Source organism: Panthera onca, chromosome C1, assembly GCF_046562875.1.
Source record: "Panthera onca isolate mPanOnc1 chromosome C1, mPanOnc1 haplotype 2, whole genome shotgun sequence".
NCBI lineage: Eukaryota > Metazoa > Chordata > Mammalia > Carnivora > Felidae > Panthera > Panthera onca.
This window is the reverse complement of record NC_138346.1, coordinates 94572889-94592509: the sequence shown is the minus strand read 5'-3', so window position 1 is coordinate 94592509 and position 19621 is coordinate 94572889. Positions and strand designations below refer to the sequence as shown.

The 19621-nt window shown below is 38.7% G+C and overlaps 1 protein-coding gene across 13 annotated transcripts in view; it reads left to right on the top strand.

The window, feature by feature from the left end:
* Positions 1 to 18422, top strand: part of R3HDM1 (R3H domain containing 1) — a 127594-nt gene extending 109172 nt beyond the window's left edge. For all 13 annotated transcript variants that reach the window (XM_060625978.2, XM_060625992.2, XM_060625988.2 and 10 more), the window contains 6 exons: positions 504 to 607; positions 2887 to 3059; positions 11477 to 11621; positions 15738 to 15820; positions 16278 to 16362; positions 17077 to 18422. In XM_060625978.2, the coding sequence (XP_060481961.1) occupies positions 504 to 607; positions 2887 to 3059; positions 11477 to 11621; positions 15738 to 15820; positions 16278 to 16362; positions 17077 to 17438 (952 nt within the window). In that variant the 3' untranslated portion in view covers positions 17439 to 18422. The remainder of the gene's footprint in view (positions 1 to 503; positions 608 to 2886; positions 3060 to 11476; positions 11622 to 15737; positions 15821 to 16277; positions 16363 to 17076) is intronic.
* Positions 18423 to 19621: the final 1199 nt, after the last annotated feature.

Genomic DNA, 19621 nt, shown 5'->3' with positions numbered 1-19621 from the left:
CAGTATTTATGTTAGAATATGTCAGAATTATACTTTACTATTTCCTTTATTCTTAGTACATATTTTGAGCAATAAAACATTTTTTTCTGAGTCTCATAATTGTCAAACTGCATATTCTCTTTTCTAAAATACAGCTTAGGGAGACCCAAATAAATTACTTTTTCATTTTGTAAAAGCTATTTTTCTTCTTTTTTAAATAATTATTTGAACAAAAAAATCATATTTAGAATAAGTTGTAAAAGAATAAGAGCATTGAAATTTGGAGTGGTTTTAAAAAAAATCAGTATTATTGTCATAAACATAAAGAGATTTTTTTATCCAAAAAGTACTTGTTTATGATTCATAGAGAATAGAAGTAGATTACACTTTTACCCCTAACCAATTTGAGGGAAAAAAAAAAAAACTTAAATAAATGTATAGGATTGTTTCATTCAAAGAATCTTTACAACCATCTCCATCTCACTGTGCTGTGTTTTTGTGTTTGTTCAATTTTTCCCCCGTAGTTCATCAGTAGGTTACTTGCAACATCCAGGATCAGAACAAGTACAGTTTCCTCGAACTACTTCACCATGCAATTCCCAGCAGCTTCAAAGCCACCAGTGTGCAGGTATGAATATAATTGAAAGAAAAGGTAATGATTTGTCCATCTGAGAAATAATTAAATTAAGTTCCTGAGGCATTTCTAGAACAGGATTTCCAACTTCTGTGCTGTGATGTACCCAAAATATTAGGATGCCATGCAAACTCGGAGTTAATGGTTTCCATCCGCTTCTTCCTTTTCTAGTGTTACTACTACAACATTGCTGGCCTGTTTGTCTTCTTCAGATTCTCCTTCCTTCCCTGCCTCATAAATATTGGTGTTCTCTGGAATTGTCTCCTTACTCTTGATACTCTTCCTAGGTGATTCACCCATCTCCTAGGGTTCAACAACTGCTTTTTTGCCAGCAACTCCCACATCTTATTTTGGCTGAGAAGAGGCCATATAGCCAACTGCCTACTGGACATCCCTGCCCTGTTGTATCAAAGGCACTTTAGATTTACTAGTTCTCCCTCTTCCTGCATTCTTTATCTCACCTTCTCTCTAGGGACCAGATTAGTTTTCAAAGTCGTAATCAACTCTCTTCTGTTCCCTCTTTTCACATTCATGCTGTTACCATTTCCTCAAATCTCCTACTGTCTTTCCGTCCTTCTTTCCTTCCCCACTGCTGCCATTCTCGTTCAGTTCTTTTCACATCTTATTTGCAACAATCTCTTCAGTGTGTTGCTGATTTCATGTTTCCCCCACACCCAACTTAACTCCTCCTCAACACATAGCAACACACATGCACACTCACACGTACACACACTGTTCAAGAAATATTTTCCTGCGGGGCGCCTGGGTGGCTCAGTCGATTAAGCGGCCAACTTCAGCTCAGGTCATGATCTCACGGTCCGTGAGTTCGAGCCCCACGTCGGGCTCTGTGCTGACAGCTCAGAGCCTGGAGCCTGTTTCAGATTCTGTGTCTCCCTCTCTCTGACCCTCTCCCGTTCATGCTCTGTCTCTCTCTGTCTCAAAAATAAATAAACGTTAAAAAAAATTTTTTTTTTAAAAAAAGAAATATTTTCCTGAAACAAAAAGTCCCTTTATGTCATTCCTCTGAATCAGAAATGTGCATGGATGGATTCTCCATCTAAACTCCCTACCAAGTAAGCCTCCTATTTATACTTACATGTTCAGGTCATACAAAACTATGCTTCCAGAATGCACCATACTATTTCATGGCAAAGATATTTTTTTATCAGTTCCTCCCTTTGCTTGGAATGCCCCTCTACTGTCTGTTTGCGAGAATCCTGCTTGTCCTTAAAGTTTGACTCAAAAATCACATCTTCTACAAAGTCTTGTCTAGTACTCACAACACGGTTTGTTGCTTTTTTCTGCTTCTATAGTGTCTTAAACTATCCTTTGTCATGACACCATCTTTTATTATAATGATTTCTTAACATATGTAATCTCTGAGAAAGAGAGAAAACCATAAATGGTTATCAAATAAATAATAGTGTGCATCCAAGATGGGCTGCTGTGGTTGAGGAGAACTTGTAGGTGTCCCTAAGCAGTCAGCCCTCTCTAGTTTGCTTAGCCAGTCAGGTTGGTTCTCTTTCTGGGAAACTGGAAACTACCATTTTGGTTACTGCAGTGCAAGTTGTGGCCCTGGGGGCATAAGAATCCTGCCTTACCTTACACTGAGTGCATGCCTCAGGTGCATACCTTAGGTGCATGCCTAATACTAGCTGTGCTGCAGACTAGTACACGAGAGAAATAAGTCAAACAAAGAGACATACAGTAATCTGCTTATCTCTACTGTATAATTAACTGTTTATACATACATGTGATCATCACGGCTTTTTAAAGTTAGCCAAGGAGGTCTTCCTAGCTGCCTTTTTCAGATAAGAACATACAATAAAAGAGTTAAGTAACTTCCCCAGAGTCAAGCATTTCAGAGTACAAAAATTGGGCTTTCTGATTCCCACATGGCAAACTTTTTCTTTTCTGTGTATTTAAAGTAATGCCAGTTTTAAAATTAATCCATTTTAGCAATCAGTCACTTTTATAGATATCTCATTTATGCTATACTCTACTAGGTTCTGTAGTAGGTAATTGGACTTTCCTAAGTATGGACCTGTTATTTTTAGAATAACTGAGATGTTTAGGCCTACAGAATCCCATTTTAATGCCTTTTTAAACACACAACACTTGTGGCATGAAGTTCCAGGGCTTAAATATGACTTGTATATATGATAATAAAGTTTTGCTCAGAAATGTAAAATTATTGGCATTTTCTTAGTGTTTAAAGCTACCAGCTAGTTGGTACAGTCTACTGATTGCAGTGTCCCAACTCTGATTTCCAGCTGTGCCACCTCCGCCCCCTGGTGGAGGAATGGTGATGATGCAGCTCAATGTACCAAGCAATCCACAATCTCGGGCCCACTCACCCCCACAGTGGAAACAAAACAAATATTACTGTGATCACCAGAGAGGACAGAAGTGTGTGGAATTTAGCAATGTAGACAATATTGTTCAGGTAAGGTACTTCTTTTATTATAATTTTAAAACTTTCAACATTTGGGGCACCTGGGTGACTCAGTCATTTAAGTGTCTGACTCTTGGTTTCAACTCAGGTCCTGGTCTCAACGTTTGTGGGTTCGAGCCTTGCGTCAGACTCTGCACGGCTTGGATTCTCTCTTTCTGCCCATTCGCTGCTCACCTACGTGCATGCACACACTCTCAAATAAACTAAAAAAAAAAAAAAGCATTTGGGGTGCCTGGGTGGCTCAATCAGTTGAGCGTCAGACTTCAGCTCAGCTCATGATCTCATAGTACATGAGTTTGAGCCCCCCATTAGGCTCTCTACTGTCAGCACAGAGCCTGCTTTGGATCCTCTGCCCTCCTCTTTCTGTGCCCCTTCCCCATTTGTGTTCTTTCAAAAATAAGTAAACATTAACAAAACATAAAGAAAATAAAAATCTTTAAACAATTTAGTCACATAAGATTGACCTTACAAGGCTTTGCTTTGAATTTGACATCTTCTCAAATGGGTAAAGAAGTTTGAACATTCTGTGTAGCCACACTGTTGCTTTCAATATGGAAATACTATTTTTCAACTTTTGCATATTTAAAATGTTTTAATTTTAAAAATCAGAAGATATACTGGATATAAAATTTGGTAAAGAAAGTTAAGTCCTTTTCCTACCTTTTCCATTGAACTGTTAGTGTAATCAGAAGGTAGATGCAGAACGCTCTAATTTTTTTTTTAATTTTTTTAATGTTTATTTTTGAGAGAGAGAGAGAGAGACAGACAGACAGTGTGAGCAGGGGAGGGGCAGAGAGAGACACACACACAAAATCTGAAGCAAGCTCCAGGCTCTAAGCTGTCAGCACAGAGCCCGATACGGGGCTCAAACCCACAAACTGTGAGATCATTACCTGAGCTGAAGTCGGACACTCAACCAACTGAGCCACCCAGGCACCCCGGAACACTCTTTATTGTAGAAGAAATTCAGTTAATAAATGTAAAAGCAATAGTAGAATTTAAAAATCACCATTTTGAAATCTCACTGAAATAATGGATCATAAAGAAAATCATCAGCAAATGTCAAGAACATTATGAAAAGCTTTATGGGGGAATTTAAAATGGGTAGATTAGGGACACCTGGGTGGCTCAGTCAGTTAATCATCTGGCTCTTGATTTCTGCTCAGGTCATGATCTTAATGTTTGTGAGATGGAGTCCCTGGTCAGGCTCTGTGCTGACAGGGAAGATTTTCTCTCTTTCTCTCTGCCCCTCTCCCATGTGCACACACCCTCTCTCTCAGACTCTACAGAATTCTCTCTCCCTCTCTCTCTGCCACTTCCCATGTGCATGCTCTCTCATGCTCTCTCTCTCTCTCAAAATAAACATTAAAAAAAATTTTAAAGATAAACTGAAATATTTCAAGGCATATGATTAAATCATGGGAGAATAAAAAGGGCAAAGGTCATTTATAGGCTAACTCACAAACTGTAAATGCCCAATGACCATTAATCAGAGGAGAATACAAAAATATTTTTTATTTATGTAATTAGGAAAATTTAGGAAGACTCATAATTTTCAGTATGGGCAGAGATTTCCAGTTACAAACTCTCTTGTTCATTCTCAGTGGTACTACAAATTCATAGAACTCTTTTTGGAGTGCAGTTTAGTGACAAAAATAATCCAATTAAAAATTGGGTAGAAGACTTCAAATAGCATTTTTCCAAAGAAGACATACAGATAGCCAACAAACAAATGAAAAGATGCTCAACATCACTCATCAAGGAAATTAAAACCACAATGGGATATCCCTTTACACCTGTCAGAATGGCTAAAACCAAATGACAAGAAATAGCAAGTATTGGTGAGAATGTGGAGAAAAAAGAACCCATGTGCACTATAGGTACAATGCACACTGGTGCAGCCACTGTGGAAAACAGTATGGACTTTCCTCAAAATATTAAAAATAGAAATACCATGTGATCCAGTAATTGTACTGGATATTTATCCAAGGAAAATTAAAACACTAATTCAAAAAAAATTAAGTGGCCCTATGTTTATTGCAGCATTATTTACAATAGCCAAGATATGGAAGCAACCTAAGTGTACACTGATAGATGAAAGAAAGATAAGGAGAATGTGGTATGTATAAATAATGAAATATTACTCAACCATAAAAAAGGATGAGCTCTTACCATTTGCAACAACATGGATGGACCTAGAGGGTATTATGCTAGGTGAAATAAGTCAGACTGAGAAAGATAAATACCATATGATTTCATTCATATGTAAAATCTAAAAAACAAAAACAAAAAAAATGATAAAAGCAGAATCAGACCTATAAATACAAAGAACAAACTGCTGGTTGCCAGAGGGAAGGGAAATGGGGAAATGGACAAAATAGATGAAAGAGAGTGGGGGATACAGGTTTCCACCTATGCAATGAACAATTCACAGGGATCAAGGTCACAGCATAAGGAATATAGTCAGTGATACTGTAATAGCATCATATGCTGACAGATGGTAGCTATACTTATGGTGAGAATAGCATGACGTATAGACAAGTTGCATCACTGGGTTGTACACCTGAAACTGCCAACTATACTCAAATTTTAAAAAATTTTAATGTTGAACAAATCCATGAGTTATACTGATTTAAATGAATAAATGGGAGGAAAAATGAAGCTCTTTTTTTACAGTGAAATATGAACTAGTAAATATGATGGAATTAGAAGATCACCACCTGGAAACCAGGAAGTAAGAATCATCACTACAGCAGAGAGGATTCTAGGAAAGTGGCAGAGTAAGAAGCATCAGGAGTCCATCTCTCCACCTAGAAATAATTATACTGGCAGAATCTGATGTAACAGTTTTGTTGCTTTAGAATCTATTGAAGGCTTGCAACTGCCAGGGGAAAGCTTGGGTGATAAATTGAACTTAATTTCAGTCAGTTTCAGCTTTTAGCACAGTAGCAACTACCCATCCTTACCCCCAACCCCTAGGAGGCAACTGTGCATGTTTTTTACTAGAGCAGCTGACAGGAGCCAGGGTGGGCAAAAAAGGACCCTGTCCTCCAAATACAAGGCATTTATATTCTGATCATGGGTTTCTGCTTCTGATCACAGAGGTGCAGAGAAACAGGCAATAACCATTGTTGTACCTTCCCACATTGCTGCAAATCTCTCCCCCGACACTTCTAGGGGACTTAAAGTGCTGGTACCCTGTCTTTCCTCCTTTCATTTTTCTCTTTGAATCGTTTTTGGGAGCCAAACAGTAAGGACTAAGACATTCAAAGGCAACTGAATATATGGGGTACATGCCCAGGAAAAGGCACAGGCCAAACACTGAGAAGTCCTTAAGGTTATACCTCAGACTGATCTTTGACACAAAGACAGCCTGCAACAGTCAATAAACAAAAACCAGAAAAACAACAAAACGCAATAAACCCTGGGAAGGGGGTTGAATCTGATTTACAGTTACCACACTATCAGATTCAAACGTCCAGTTTTCAACAAAGAGTCACAAGGCATGCAGAGAAACAGGTCAGTATTGCCCATTCAGAGGAAGAAAATCAACATAAATTGTCTTTGAAAAAGACCTGATGACAGATAATTTTTAAAAAAAAATTTTTTTTGAAATTTAAGGGGCACCTGGGTGACTCAGTCAGTTAAGCATCCAACTTCAGCCCAGGTCATGATCCCATGGTTCGTGAGTTCAAGCCCCATGTCAGGCTCTGTGCTGACAGCTTGGACCCTGGAGCCTGCTTGGATTCTGTGTGTACCTCTCTCTCTGCCCCTCCCCAGCTCATGTTCACACTCTGTCTCTGTCAAAAATAAATAAACCTAATAAAAAAATAAATAAAAATTAAAAAAAAAAAAAAGACCTGATGGCAGATTTCCCAGACAAAAGCCTTAAAACAACTGTCTTCAGGCTGCTCAAAGAACTGCAGGAAGATGTGGAGAAAGACAAGAAAACAATAAACAAAATGTAAATATCAATAAAGAGATAGAAAACCTAGAAAACGCCAGAAATTCTAGAGCTGAAAATATAATAACTGAAATGAAAGTTCCCTGGAGGAATTCAGTGGCAGATGTGAGGCGGCAGAAGAAAGAATCCAAGAACTTGAAGAAAGGACAGTGGAAATTGTCAAGTCTGAGGAACAGACAAACCAGAATGAAGAAAAGTGAACAAAGCCTAAGGGACCTGTGATACACCATCAAGTTGACCAACAAACATATTGTGGTTGTCATGGAGGGAAAAGAGAATATTTGAAGAAATAATGGTTGAAAACTTACCACATTTCATTAAAGACATGAATATAAACATCAAGCATTGTGATGAACTCTAGGTAAGAACTCCAAAATACCCACTCTGAGACACAATATAATCAGTCTTTCAGAGGACAAAGAGTATTAAAAGCAGGAAAGACACAACTCGTCACATACAAGGAATCCTCAAAAAGATTATCAGCAGAGTTCTCATCAGAAACTGGAGGCTAATATATTCAAATATATTCAAATATTCAATATATTCAATTTGCTGGCCAATATATTCAAAGTGCTAAAAGAAAAAAAACAATGTTAACGAATCCAGTATCTGGTAAAAACTGCCTTTCAAAAGTGAGGTAGAGGGCTCCTGGGTGGCTCAGTTAGTTAAGCAGCTGACTTGACTTTGGCTCAGGTCATGATCTCACAGTTAGTGACACTGAGCCCCACGATGGGCTCTATGCTGACAGCTCATAGCCTGCTTGGGATTCTCTCCCTCTGTCTCTCTGCCCCTCCCCCACTCAATCTTGCTCTCTCAGCTCTCTCTCAAAATAAATAAATAAATTTTAAAAACAAAATAAAAGGTAGAAATTAAAATTCCCAGATAAACAAAAAACAGAGATGGGCCCTGCAAGAAATTCTCAAAAGAGTCCTGCAGGGTAAAGTAGAAAGAACATTGGACAGCAAGACAAAGCTATATAAAGAAATAAAGTTCTCAAGTTAAATACATGAGCAATTATAAAAGCTAGTAGTATTGTGCCAGTGGTCCATAACTCTACTTTTTACTTTCTACGTGATTTGAGAGATGAATGCACTTAAGTATTTTTTTATAAACAGTATCTAAAAGGTAGTGTTCTAGCTTTGATTTGTAACTCCAAATTTTGTTTTCTATATAATTTAAGAGTCTCATGCACTTAAAAGAATTACTAGTGGGGCACCTGGGTGGCTCAGTCAGTTAAGCATCCGACTTTGACTCAGGTCATGATCTTGCAGTCTGTGAGTTTGAGCCCCGTGTCAGGCTCTGTACTGACAGTTTAGAGCCAGGAGCCTGCTTCAGATTCTACATCTCCCTCTCTCTGCTCCTCTCCTGCTTGCATGCATGTGCACACTCTCTCTCTCTTGTGCACGCGTGCTCTCTCTCTCTCTCTCTCTCTCTCTCTCCCCCAAAGATAAATAAACATTGAAAAAAAAAAGGAATTACTACTTTATGTTTTGGGGCACACAATATATAAAGATCTACTTTTATGTCATAAGCAACCAAAAGAGGTGGGGACAGAGATATAAAGAAGCAGAGTTTTTGTGTATAATTGAAGTTAAGCTAATACAAATTCAAAGTAGAGTGTTATAACTTTAGGATGTTAGGTGTAATGCCTAAGGTAAACACAAAGGAAAATGCTAGGGAATATATACAAAAGGAAATGAGAAAGAAATTTAAACATTTAACTACAAAAAAAAAGAGTATGCAGGGGGGCGCCTGGGTGGCTCAGTTGGTTAAGCGTCCAACTTTGGCTCAGGTCATGATCTCACGGTTCGTGGGTTCGAGCCCCATGTCAGGCTCTGTGCAGACACGCTCAGTGGAGCCTGCTCCCGATTCTCTGTCTCCCTCTGTCTCTCTTGAAAACAAAATAAAACACTAAAAAAAAGTTTTTTTTTTTAAATGGAGTATGCGGGAAATGAGGGGTAAGAAGGAAGCTATAAGGCATATAGAAAATGGCAAAATGACATTGGCAAGGCCCTCTTTATCAGTTATTTTAACTATAAAGACAGATTGGCAGAATGGATAAAAACACTTGATCTTGGGGCGCCTGGGTGGCGCAGTCGGTTAAGTGTCCGACTTCAGCCAGGTCACGATCTCGCGGTCCGTGAGTTCGAGCCCCGCGTCGGGCTCTGGGCTGATGGCTCGGAGCCTGGAGCCTGTTTCCGATTCAGTGTCTCCCTCTCTCTCTGCCCCTCCCCCGTTCATGCTCTGTCTCTCTCTGTCCCAAAAATAAATAAAAAACGTTGAAAAAAAAATTTAAAAAAAAAAAAAACCACTTGGTCTAAGAGACTCCCTTTAGGTCCAAAGACACAAATGAATTGAAAGTGACAAGATGCAAAAATACAGTCCATGAAAATAGCATGCAAAAGAGAGTAGGTAGGGGTAGTTATGTTAATATTAGATAAAATAAGACTTTAGATCCAAAAAATTTTCTAGATACAAAAGTTCAATACAGTAAGGAGATATAATAATTACAAACCTGATTGTATAAACCTAATAATTACTTACCTGATAACAGACCATCAAGTAATAGTTGGAAACTTTAACACTCCACTCTCAATAATGGATACAACAACCAGGCAAGAGTTAAGTAAGAAAATAGAGAACTTAAACACAAAAAATCAATTAGATCTAACACATACAAAGAGCATTCTACCTACACATCTGGTCACTTGTGAACACTGTATACATTCTTCTTGTGCACATGGGACATATTCTTGGATAGACCATATCCAAGGCCAAAATTCAATCTCAGTAGATTTTAAAAGGTAGATATGAGCCAACATTGTACTGGGAGTTCTACCTGGAGCTGTTAGGCAAGAAAAAGATATAAAAGGCATTCAAATTGGGAGAGGAAGTAGTAAAATTCTGTTTACAGATAATATGCTTTCCCCCTAATACTATAACTAGAAAGGAAAAAATAGTAATTTTACATTGAAGAAACCTGGCAGACACCACCTTACAAGTGATGGAAGTAAGCATCACCAGTACTGTGTCAACACATGGACCTCAGGTTCCCTCTTACATGATGCATTGAGAAGGGCACAGCATCACTTTCCTAGTACTCCTTCCCCAAATGTATCTTGTGAATTTGGGGATGAGGAAGTAGCAGGCAAAGCCAAATTGAGGGACATTTTACAAAATAACTGATCTTCAAAATGACCTTCAGAAACTGATCTTCAAAAATGTCAAAGTCATGAAAGAGAAAAAAGACTGAGGCTCTGCTCCAGATTTAAAAAGATGAAAGAGACGTGACAACTAAATGCAACATTTGATTCTGGACTAGAAGCGGAAATGTTTTCTTTTTTCTTTCTTTTTTTTTTTTCTGTAAACTATGTTAGTAGGACAATTGGTGAAATTTGAATAAACTCTATAGATTATATAATCTTACTGTCTTATTAATTGCCTGATTTTGATAATTCTTTTTTTTTCCAAGGGCTTTTCTTAGAAACTTCTTTATTTCAATTGTTAGAAACCTCTTTATTTCAAGTGTTCTTAAACACTCTACTACATATATTACAGAATAGGATCACTTTTATATAGATTTGATGATTCTACTGTGGCTATTTATGTAAGAAAATATCCTTGTTTTTAGGGAAAAGACACTAAATTAGTTATTTTGGGATGAAGTATCGTGAACAACTCATTCTCAAATAGTTTGGGAAAAAATAACAGTATATACAGAGAAAGAGATAAAGATTTAAAAAACATGCAGAGAGAGATTTATATAAAAACATAAGAATATGGGAAATCCAAGAATTCTTTGTATTATTTTTGGTAACTGTTCTTTAGGGATGAATTGTTTAAAAAGGAAATGCTAAACAGTTAACATGAAAACAAAACAAGAATGAGATAGGGGCACCTGGGTGGCTCCGTTGGTTAAGCTGCTGACTTCAGCTCAGGTCATGATCTTGCACTCCGTGAGTTCAAGCCCCATATCGGGCTCTGTGCTGACAGCTCAGAGCCTGGAGCCTGCTTCAGATTCTTGTGTCTCCTCCTCTGTCTGCCCCTCTGCCTCTCATGCTGTCTCTCTGTCTCTGTCAAAAATAAATAAATATTTTTTAAAAATTAAAAAAAAAAAAAAAGAATGAGATAAATGTGTATTTTTTCTCATGGAAAAGTATCTCCAATATGATTGTCCAGGTACAAAAGCAAGATTAAAAAATAGGATGTGTAGTCTACTTCCATTTTTATAAAACATAGACATATGGATGCATACATTTGGGCATAGAAACAATCTGTTACTGGTACTTACCTTTGGGAGTTGAAAACTATAAATTTTCGTGTTTTAACTCTTAACAAAAACAAGTATATATTTGTAATCAGAAAAAAATTAAAAATTTTGTTCAAAAGCTAATTTGCCAAATTGTGACTAAAATGCTGACCAGTTTTTTTGATGTGATTACAGCACAGCCCTCAACTCAGTAGTCCCATTGTTTCACCAGCTCAGTCGCCAGCACCAGCGCAGCTGACCACCCTGAAAACTGTCCGTCCTTCTGGACCACCCCTTTCCATCATACCTCAGTTTTCTAGACCTTTTGTTCCAGGGCAAGGTAAGTGCTTGAAACTAGTCACAGCCTCAGAGTTGTAGGACATCCCTTCCCCTGGATGATGTATGGAATTGTCGAATCACTGTATTATACACCTGACACTGATGTAACACTGTATGTTAACTATACTGGAATTATTTTTTTTTTTAAATTAAAAATAAGACATCCCTTCTCAATCACTTTGTGATTTCCTTTGGTACTGCTTTCAGTTCTCCACAGGACTGCATTTTGACCTCCACCCAGGCATATTTATTACTATATATTCTCCTAACCTTAATGTTTCATCACTAGTTAGTAATTCCTTCCATTCAGTAATTCTTTATGTGATATAGTTAAAGTGACCTTAACTTATTATCCTTAGACTCCATTTCTCTGTAGTAGTAATATGCAATGCTATAAACTTGTTCTTTATTTCTAATACCTATATTACAGTAGCATATATCAAGAGTTTATTCAAAAATGTATTCAACAGTTTTTGAGGCCTTACTGTGACCCTGACATACAAAAACGAATAAGGTAAAGTCCTCTTCCTCACCGACCCTCGGTCTAATTGGAGGAACAGACCACAAATGGATGATTATAGAATAATATTTTTGGAATTTATCCTAAGCATAATGCACACAATGATTTATCCACAGAAGAGTTTGGTGTATAGCAGAAAAAATGCAAAACAACCTAAATGTCTTATCAGTAAGGATTAGAGTATATCTATATAGGGAATACTAAGTAGTTATCCAAAAAATATGTTTTAAAGAATCATTGAAAGAAGAAATACAGTACAGTGAATGATTTTAAAAAACATGTTACATGAAGAGGAGTGGTGGTAGATACACACTTCAAGTTATGGAATGAGTAAGTCATAGGCATGGGGAGTATAATATAGGGAATATATTCAATGGTATTATAATGGCATTCTATGGTGACAGATGGTAGGTACACTTGTGGTGAGCATAGCATAACATCTAACTTGTCCGGTCACTGTGTTGTACACCTGAAACTAATGTAACATTGTATATCAACTGTACTTCCATCTATTTATTTTGCAGGAGAGTGCAAGCAAGGGAGGGGGTTACTGGAGAGATGTCTAGTAAGCCTTTGAAAAGGTGCTCAACATCATCCATTAATTATTAGGGAAAGGAATATTAAAATCTGAATGAAATATCACTTTGACCCCACTAGAATGGCTATAATCAAAAAGATTAACACCACTGGATGTAGGTGAAGTTACAGATCAGCTAGAATTCTTGCACATTGGTGTGGAGGAGTAAAATGATAAAACCATTTTGGAAAAAAGATTTGAGTTTCTTACAAAATTAATCACTTACCTTGCAATGCAGCAATTCCACTCCTAGGTATTTACCCAAGAGAAATGAAAATATAAATATGTAGACTTGTACAGCAAATTATATAACAACTTTATTTTATTATAATCACCCAAACTGGACATAACCCAAATGTCCACCAACAAGAGACTAGATATACAGATTGTAATGGATCCTTACAATGGAATACTATTGAACAACATGAATGAACAAGGCAGACTGATCTGCAACAACATGGATTAATTTCAGAGTCATTATGTTAAGCAAAAAACAAGCCAGACACAAAGACATACTATATTATTCTAATTAAATGAAATCCAGTTATAGGCTAACTAAGGTATGATGTTAGAAACCACATAGTCATGTGGATGGGATATGGACTTGACTGGTAAGGAGCTTGAGGGCACTTTTCAGGGGATGGAAATGTTCATTGTCTTTTTGGGTTTTGATTACATGAACTTTACAATTGTTGGAATTCATCAAACACTAAAGATGTGCATTTTATTTTATATAAATTATATCTAACTTGTTTTAAATATTTATAAAACACACAGAACAAAGACTGAAAAGATACACACCAAAATGTTAGAAGTGATGGAATTACTAGAATGGTTTTTATTTTCTCTTTTGTAATTGTTTCCAGGTTTTCTACAAAGCCACGTACTTTAATAATCTAGAAAAATAAAACATAAAAAGTGAATTGAAAGGGCGACTGGGTGGCTCAGTTGGTTAATCGTCTGACTTTGGCTCAGGTCGTTATCTCATGGATCCTGAGTTAAAGCCCCACATCGGTTCTGTGCTGACAGCTCAGAGCCTGGAGCCTGCTTCCAATTCTGTGTCTCCCTCTCTCTCTGCCCCTCCCCCACACACACTCTGTTTCTCTCTCTCTCTCTTTCTCTCAAAAATAAATAAACATTTGAAAAAAATTTTTTAAGTTCATTGAAATAGTGTGTGGTCGGGGCGCCTGGGTGGCTCAGTCGGTTAAGCGTCCGACTTCGGCTCAGGTCACGATCTCGCAGTCCATGGGTTTGAGCCCCGCATCGGGCTCTGGGCTGATGGCTCAGAGCCTGGAGCCTGCTTCCGATTCTGTGTCTCCCTCTCTCTCTGCCCTTCCCCCGTTCGTGCTCTGTCTCTCTCTGTCTCAAAAATAAATAAACGTTATAAAAAAAAAATTAAAAAAAAAAAAAGAAATAGTGTGTGGCAATAGTGTGATACTGGGATGCCTGTTCTAGGAGGAACATACAGCATGGCCTGTATGGAGGAGTCTTTGATTATTGCTGTCTACAGCTCATCTCCATAGTGGAAAAGAATACTGCTCCACCGGCCTAAACTTAACTCTGACTTTCTTGCAGCTGTTCTTTATACATCTTCGTGCTTTGCATTGTATCTCTGATCTCAGTGCTAAGCCTCCATGCCATATCTGCCCTTCACATGGTGCTTGGGAAGGAGCAAGTCTGTCATGGGTGTGTCCTGCAGGGAGCTGCCCTCGCACCTTCACACTGTTCGTCAGATTAGAGCTCTGTGGAGTAGGGAGAAGTCCACAATGTGCTTTTCTCTGTTATCAGGCTTTCAGGAGAAGGGATGTATGATTCCCTGAAATGCTTTCCTGGCACCAGTGCATAATCCCCCTCCAAACCCAGAATGTGCTGAATTGGGGAACTTACGGGTAAAATAAAATGAGGATATTAACAAATGAAAACATTATTCTCCAGGAGAATGTCTTTGCAGTCAGCATTTATTAAGCCCTTTAAAGAGTGTTTAAGAGCAGACCCAAGACCTAAAATGTAAATACACCCTTTGGTTAACACCGTAAAAATGTTTGTAATGGGTGCCTGGCTGGCTCAGTCAAAAGAGCATGCAACTCATGGGGCGCCTGGGTGGCTCAGTCGGTTAAGCGTCCGACTTCGGCTCAGGTCATGATCTCACGGTCCGTGAGTTCAGGCCCCGCGTCGGGCTCTGCGCTGACAGCTCAGAGCCTGGAGCCTGCTTCGGATTCTGTGTCTCCCTCTCTATCTGACCCTCCCCTGTTCATGCTCTGTCTCTCTGTCTCAAAAATAAATAAACATTAAAAAAAATTTAAAAAAAAAAAAAAAAAAAAAAAAAAAAGAGCATGCAACTCTTGAACTCAGGGTCATGAGATTACAATGGGTGTAGAGAAAAGTTTGCAATGAGAATATATAAATGTATATATGCATATATTTATAGTAATTAATAGTGATTTGGGGAGGGGTGCCTGGCTGGCTCAGTCAGTAGAGCATGTGACTCTTGATGTCGGAGTTGTGGGTTCCAGCCCCACGATGAGTGCAGAGATTACTTAAAAAATTAAAAATCTTTAAAAAAAAAAAAAAATAGTGACTTTGGGAAGATAAACTTAATGTTTTTCCTTCTCTTCAAATGTAAGTCATATTAATTTTTAATCATCATAGAAAACATGGATTTTAGCATCTCACATGGGTGGAAATGGGTATTACGGTTCTTCTGGAATGTTAAGGTATAAATAGGTTAAGGTAAATGAAGCTTCCCTCCTTCCTATTCCCCGTCTTCCCAGTTCCTACCTCCTACTTTCTTCATAACCACTGTTATTAGTCCTTACTCCTTTCAGAAGTTTACCCTTCGTCTTGAAAGGGAAGATGGAAACTTAAATTCTTTTTTAAAATGTCAGTACCTACACTTTTTTAATCTACCAAATGTGTTTTCCCTACTCATGTTAACTATTTTGGACAATTTAGAAAACTTAGGGAAGTACTTTTAGAACTGAGCAGAAAACAATGTAAAAGTTTTTTTAATTGACTTTCAGGAGATGCCAGATACCCATTACTTGGCCAGCCTCTGCAGTACAACCCTCCTGCTGTTCTGCACGGACACATTCCAACCCAACAGGTATGAAAGCTGTCTGGCGGCCTAGGCTTTGTTGGCAGGACGTCATAGCTCCTTTGCACAGAGTGTGGGGGTCCTGGGCCCACCTGCTGGCAGTTCACAAGAAGTCCTCTGTACCACAGCCAGCTGACTTATCGATGTTGTCCCATTGAGTCTGGCCACACAGAGAGCAGACAAGGAAGAAGGTGGTTTGCTGTTTGGCTAAGCGATCAGTGCTATCCCAAAGTGGGAGGGGCGGGGGGGCTGGGGCCACAAGCTGGGGCCTTGCTTATGAAAGACAGCAAATGACTGGTTATAGTGAGGAACAGAAGTGCCATTGCCACCCGGTCTTTGGATTGGATTTTTTTCTGCTGAAGTACAGAGCCCAGACTGGGTATGTTTAAGGGTTAAGTGTTTAAACATTACAGACCTATTTTTCAGCACTATTAACCTTATTTCTCATCTGTTTGTGGGTTTTCAGGGTCAGTCTGGCAACAGGCATGGAAATCGAGGAAGGAAACAAGCTAAAAAAGCTGCATCCACTGACCTTGGTGCAGGAGAGCCAGGTGTGTCCCTGAGAGGCAATTAGATGTGGTTCTACAAACTGTCAACCAGTTCAACAGTCTTTAGACAAAAATGGGTTTTCCTCTCCTAAAGTCCTGCACATTACAGGAAATTATGTCATCTGTAATGTAGGGCTCTTAACTATATTCTTGTAATTGTCTCATTTCACAGTGCAGCTATAGGTGGATTTAGTAGGGATGAAGGGACCAAAGGGAAAAGTTATGTGTGAAAGGAACAGATAGAATGATATTCTTTGCCTGTGTGTTTTTGGAAAAAGGAAGTAGTCCTTACACCCATGCAGAGATAGTCTGATGAACAAAAACTGCCTTTCTGTGGCAGAGTGCTTTCAATGTGTACTCAACAGCCTTGGGTCATTATGACAAGGGCTGTTATCTTTACTTTACAGTGGGGCCATGAAGTTCAGGAGACCGCTCAAGATAACACACCTAACTTAGAGAAGCCACTATACAATGGTGTGTTTTCTATGCATAGCTTTCAGTGAAGACCAAGATGGGTAGTTTAGTACCATTAGCTCTGCACCCCTTGCCTAAGGGGTAAGTAGGGATGATTTTTTAAATGGCCATAATTATAGTTTTGTGGGTTTGAATGGTTTTACAAAATCCCGTTCATTTCTTATGTCATATTTGGGTCTTCGGTACTTTCTGCCCACCATTTTGGTAACAGGGATTATTAATTCTATACCTTTTCCATTCTAGTTGTTGGGAAGGTCTTGGAAATTACTGAACTCCCTGATGGAATAACTCGCATGGAAGCCGAGAAGCTTTTTGGGGAACTCTTTAAAATTGGTGCCAAGATCCGGTGGCTCCGAGACCCTCAATCCCAGCCCCAGCTGCGTCGTCACCCCCTCTGCTGTGGCAGCGGGGACAACACTGTCAATCCTGAACGCTCTAAACCCAGTGACTTGGCCTCCACTTACACCGTCTTAGCCACATTCCCCTCCATTTCAGCTGCACAGAATGCATTGAAGAAACAAATTAACTCAGTTAACAAGTTTAAGCTGAGAACGAGCAAGAAGCACTATGACTTCCACATTCTGGAAAGGGCGAGTTCTCAGTAACAGCCACCTTGGACCCTTGGCCTTTATGATTCCCCTGTCCTCACCCATCTTTAATTGGCTTGGTTTTTGGAGCTTCTGTTAACATGATAGAGACTCCTAGGACGTGTGGTCATGGCGTTATAGCTTTTGAAGACAGGCCAGTGATCCAGCAAAGGGGGGAAATTACACATTTCACTCCAAATGACTGTAGGAATCCACATCGGAATGATCCAGAGTTAGCAGCTTTTTCCGAGGAAATGCTGTTCAAATGCCTCCTAACTTTTATAGTTATTTTGTTTTATATTTCTGAATTCTTGTATCAGATCCAGAGCTCTATTGTACAGCAAATTATTCTTCAAAATGATTACAACCAGTTGCAACCTGTATTTCTTTTTTGCAGCCAGCACAATGTGACCCAACAGAGAATTTGGGGGAAAAAGAATGCAGGAATGGAATAACCAAGTCAAAACCTTGTACTATCTTCTTGGGGGGCTGGACGGTGACTAAGGAGAGCCCACAAATAGACCATTACTCTTTCCCTGTATCTTTAAACACAGAAACAATTTCCAAAAAATACAGAACTCCCTCATAGGGTCCTTTCCTTATTCATTTAGGTAGTATGAACATTAAGTGTAAAGCAAATTATGTTCTTAACACTTCTTAATCAAACCACTTAGATTCAAGGGGGAATAGGAATCATTTTAGGCAGGAAAATACTTCCACTTTTTTTTTTTTAAGTGTCCCTCTGATAACTAAATGCCACTTACTTGCATTCCCCTCGTGAATATTTTGTCACCTAAGGAAATGCATTTGATGAGTGCTGGAAACTTCTTAAGTGGTTTAAAATGTTTTCATTGTTTGCAGCGGATCACTGGACATCAAAGATTCATTGCACTTATGAACAAGGAACCTTTTTTTCATTTTCTGTGTAATTTGCAAGGCTGTACAATGTGTGCTGATGCAAGCCTTTTTCAGTTCAAGAGAATAAATGTTTACAAATACAGACCCATTTTTTCTTTTGTAAATTAAAAACACCTTTTTCAATGAGTATTAGTATGGAAGACCTCCCCCATCTTGAAGACTTCTATTTTAGATTGACAGAAGATAGTAATCCTAATCATTTTACAAAAGTCCTACAAAGCATTGCTTTCTCTATGGGAGTGATGCCTGTGGGTATGACTCCCGTCATTTTGTTCTCTCATAAAGTTAACACCAGTCAATGAAAGACAGTCTTTAGTATGAATACACTTAGAGTCAGGCAGCTAAAAATCAAACATTATGTTTGCTTAGATAAAGAATTTGTGGTTTAGCCAACATATTGAGCACCCAGTTGTCCAGTTTACCTCAAATGCTTTATAAGAAAACTTTTCCCGTTTGCTAGCCAAGCAAAGTCCAACTGTTTGTGAAACCCAAAAGGTGGGGATGTCTGCCGTCTGCAACTTGGCTAGAACCCGGTTTGCTTCCAGCCTAGACTACAGGTTTACTTGGCAACTCAAGAGCAACAGGTGTTACCAGACTGGTGCAGATGTTCACTTTCTCTAAAGCTTCTGCAAAGTCCCCCTTGGTCTCAGGGCACCCGAGGCCTCCCTACAAGCTGGTACGTCCTGATGTTGAATATTGTACTCCTGGGAAAAGTTGGAGCTGCCTTTGAACCATGTCAGATTCAGGAGCCATACCAGAGGGAAAAGTAAGAGTAAGAACTGTGAAAGTCCCTCACTTCCAAGGCCTGTCAAATTTTTATTTTTGACTATAGAGAGTCAAAGAAGGATAGAATACACAATTAGGGCCAGAATAGCAAGAATTGTTAATCATACATGGAGATGGTTTAAAAACACCATCTACTCGTTCTCTATTTAACTCCTGCAGTAGGCCTCCTGGTAAACCTTTTTTGTTTACAAAAATAAAAATTGACCTAATTGACAAAGCATATTAGTTTCAGGTGTACAACATAATGATTTGATATTTGTATGTACTGCAAAATGACTAATATCCATCACCTCATATAGTTAGCAATTTTGTGTGTATCAGGAGACTTAAAAATTTTTTTTATTTATTACATTTATTTATTTTTGAGAGACAGACCACAAATGGGGAGGGACAGAGAGAGAAGGAGACAGAATCCGAAGCAGGCTCCAGGCTCTGAGCTGTCAGCACAGAGCCCTACGCGGGGCTCAAACTTACAAACCGTGAGATCATGACATGAG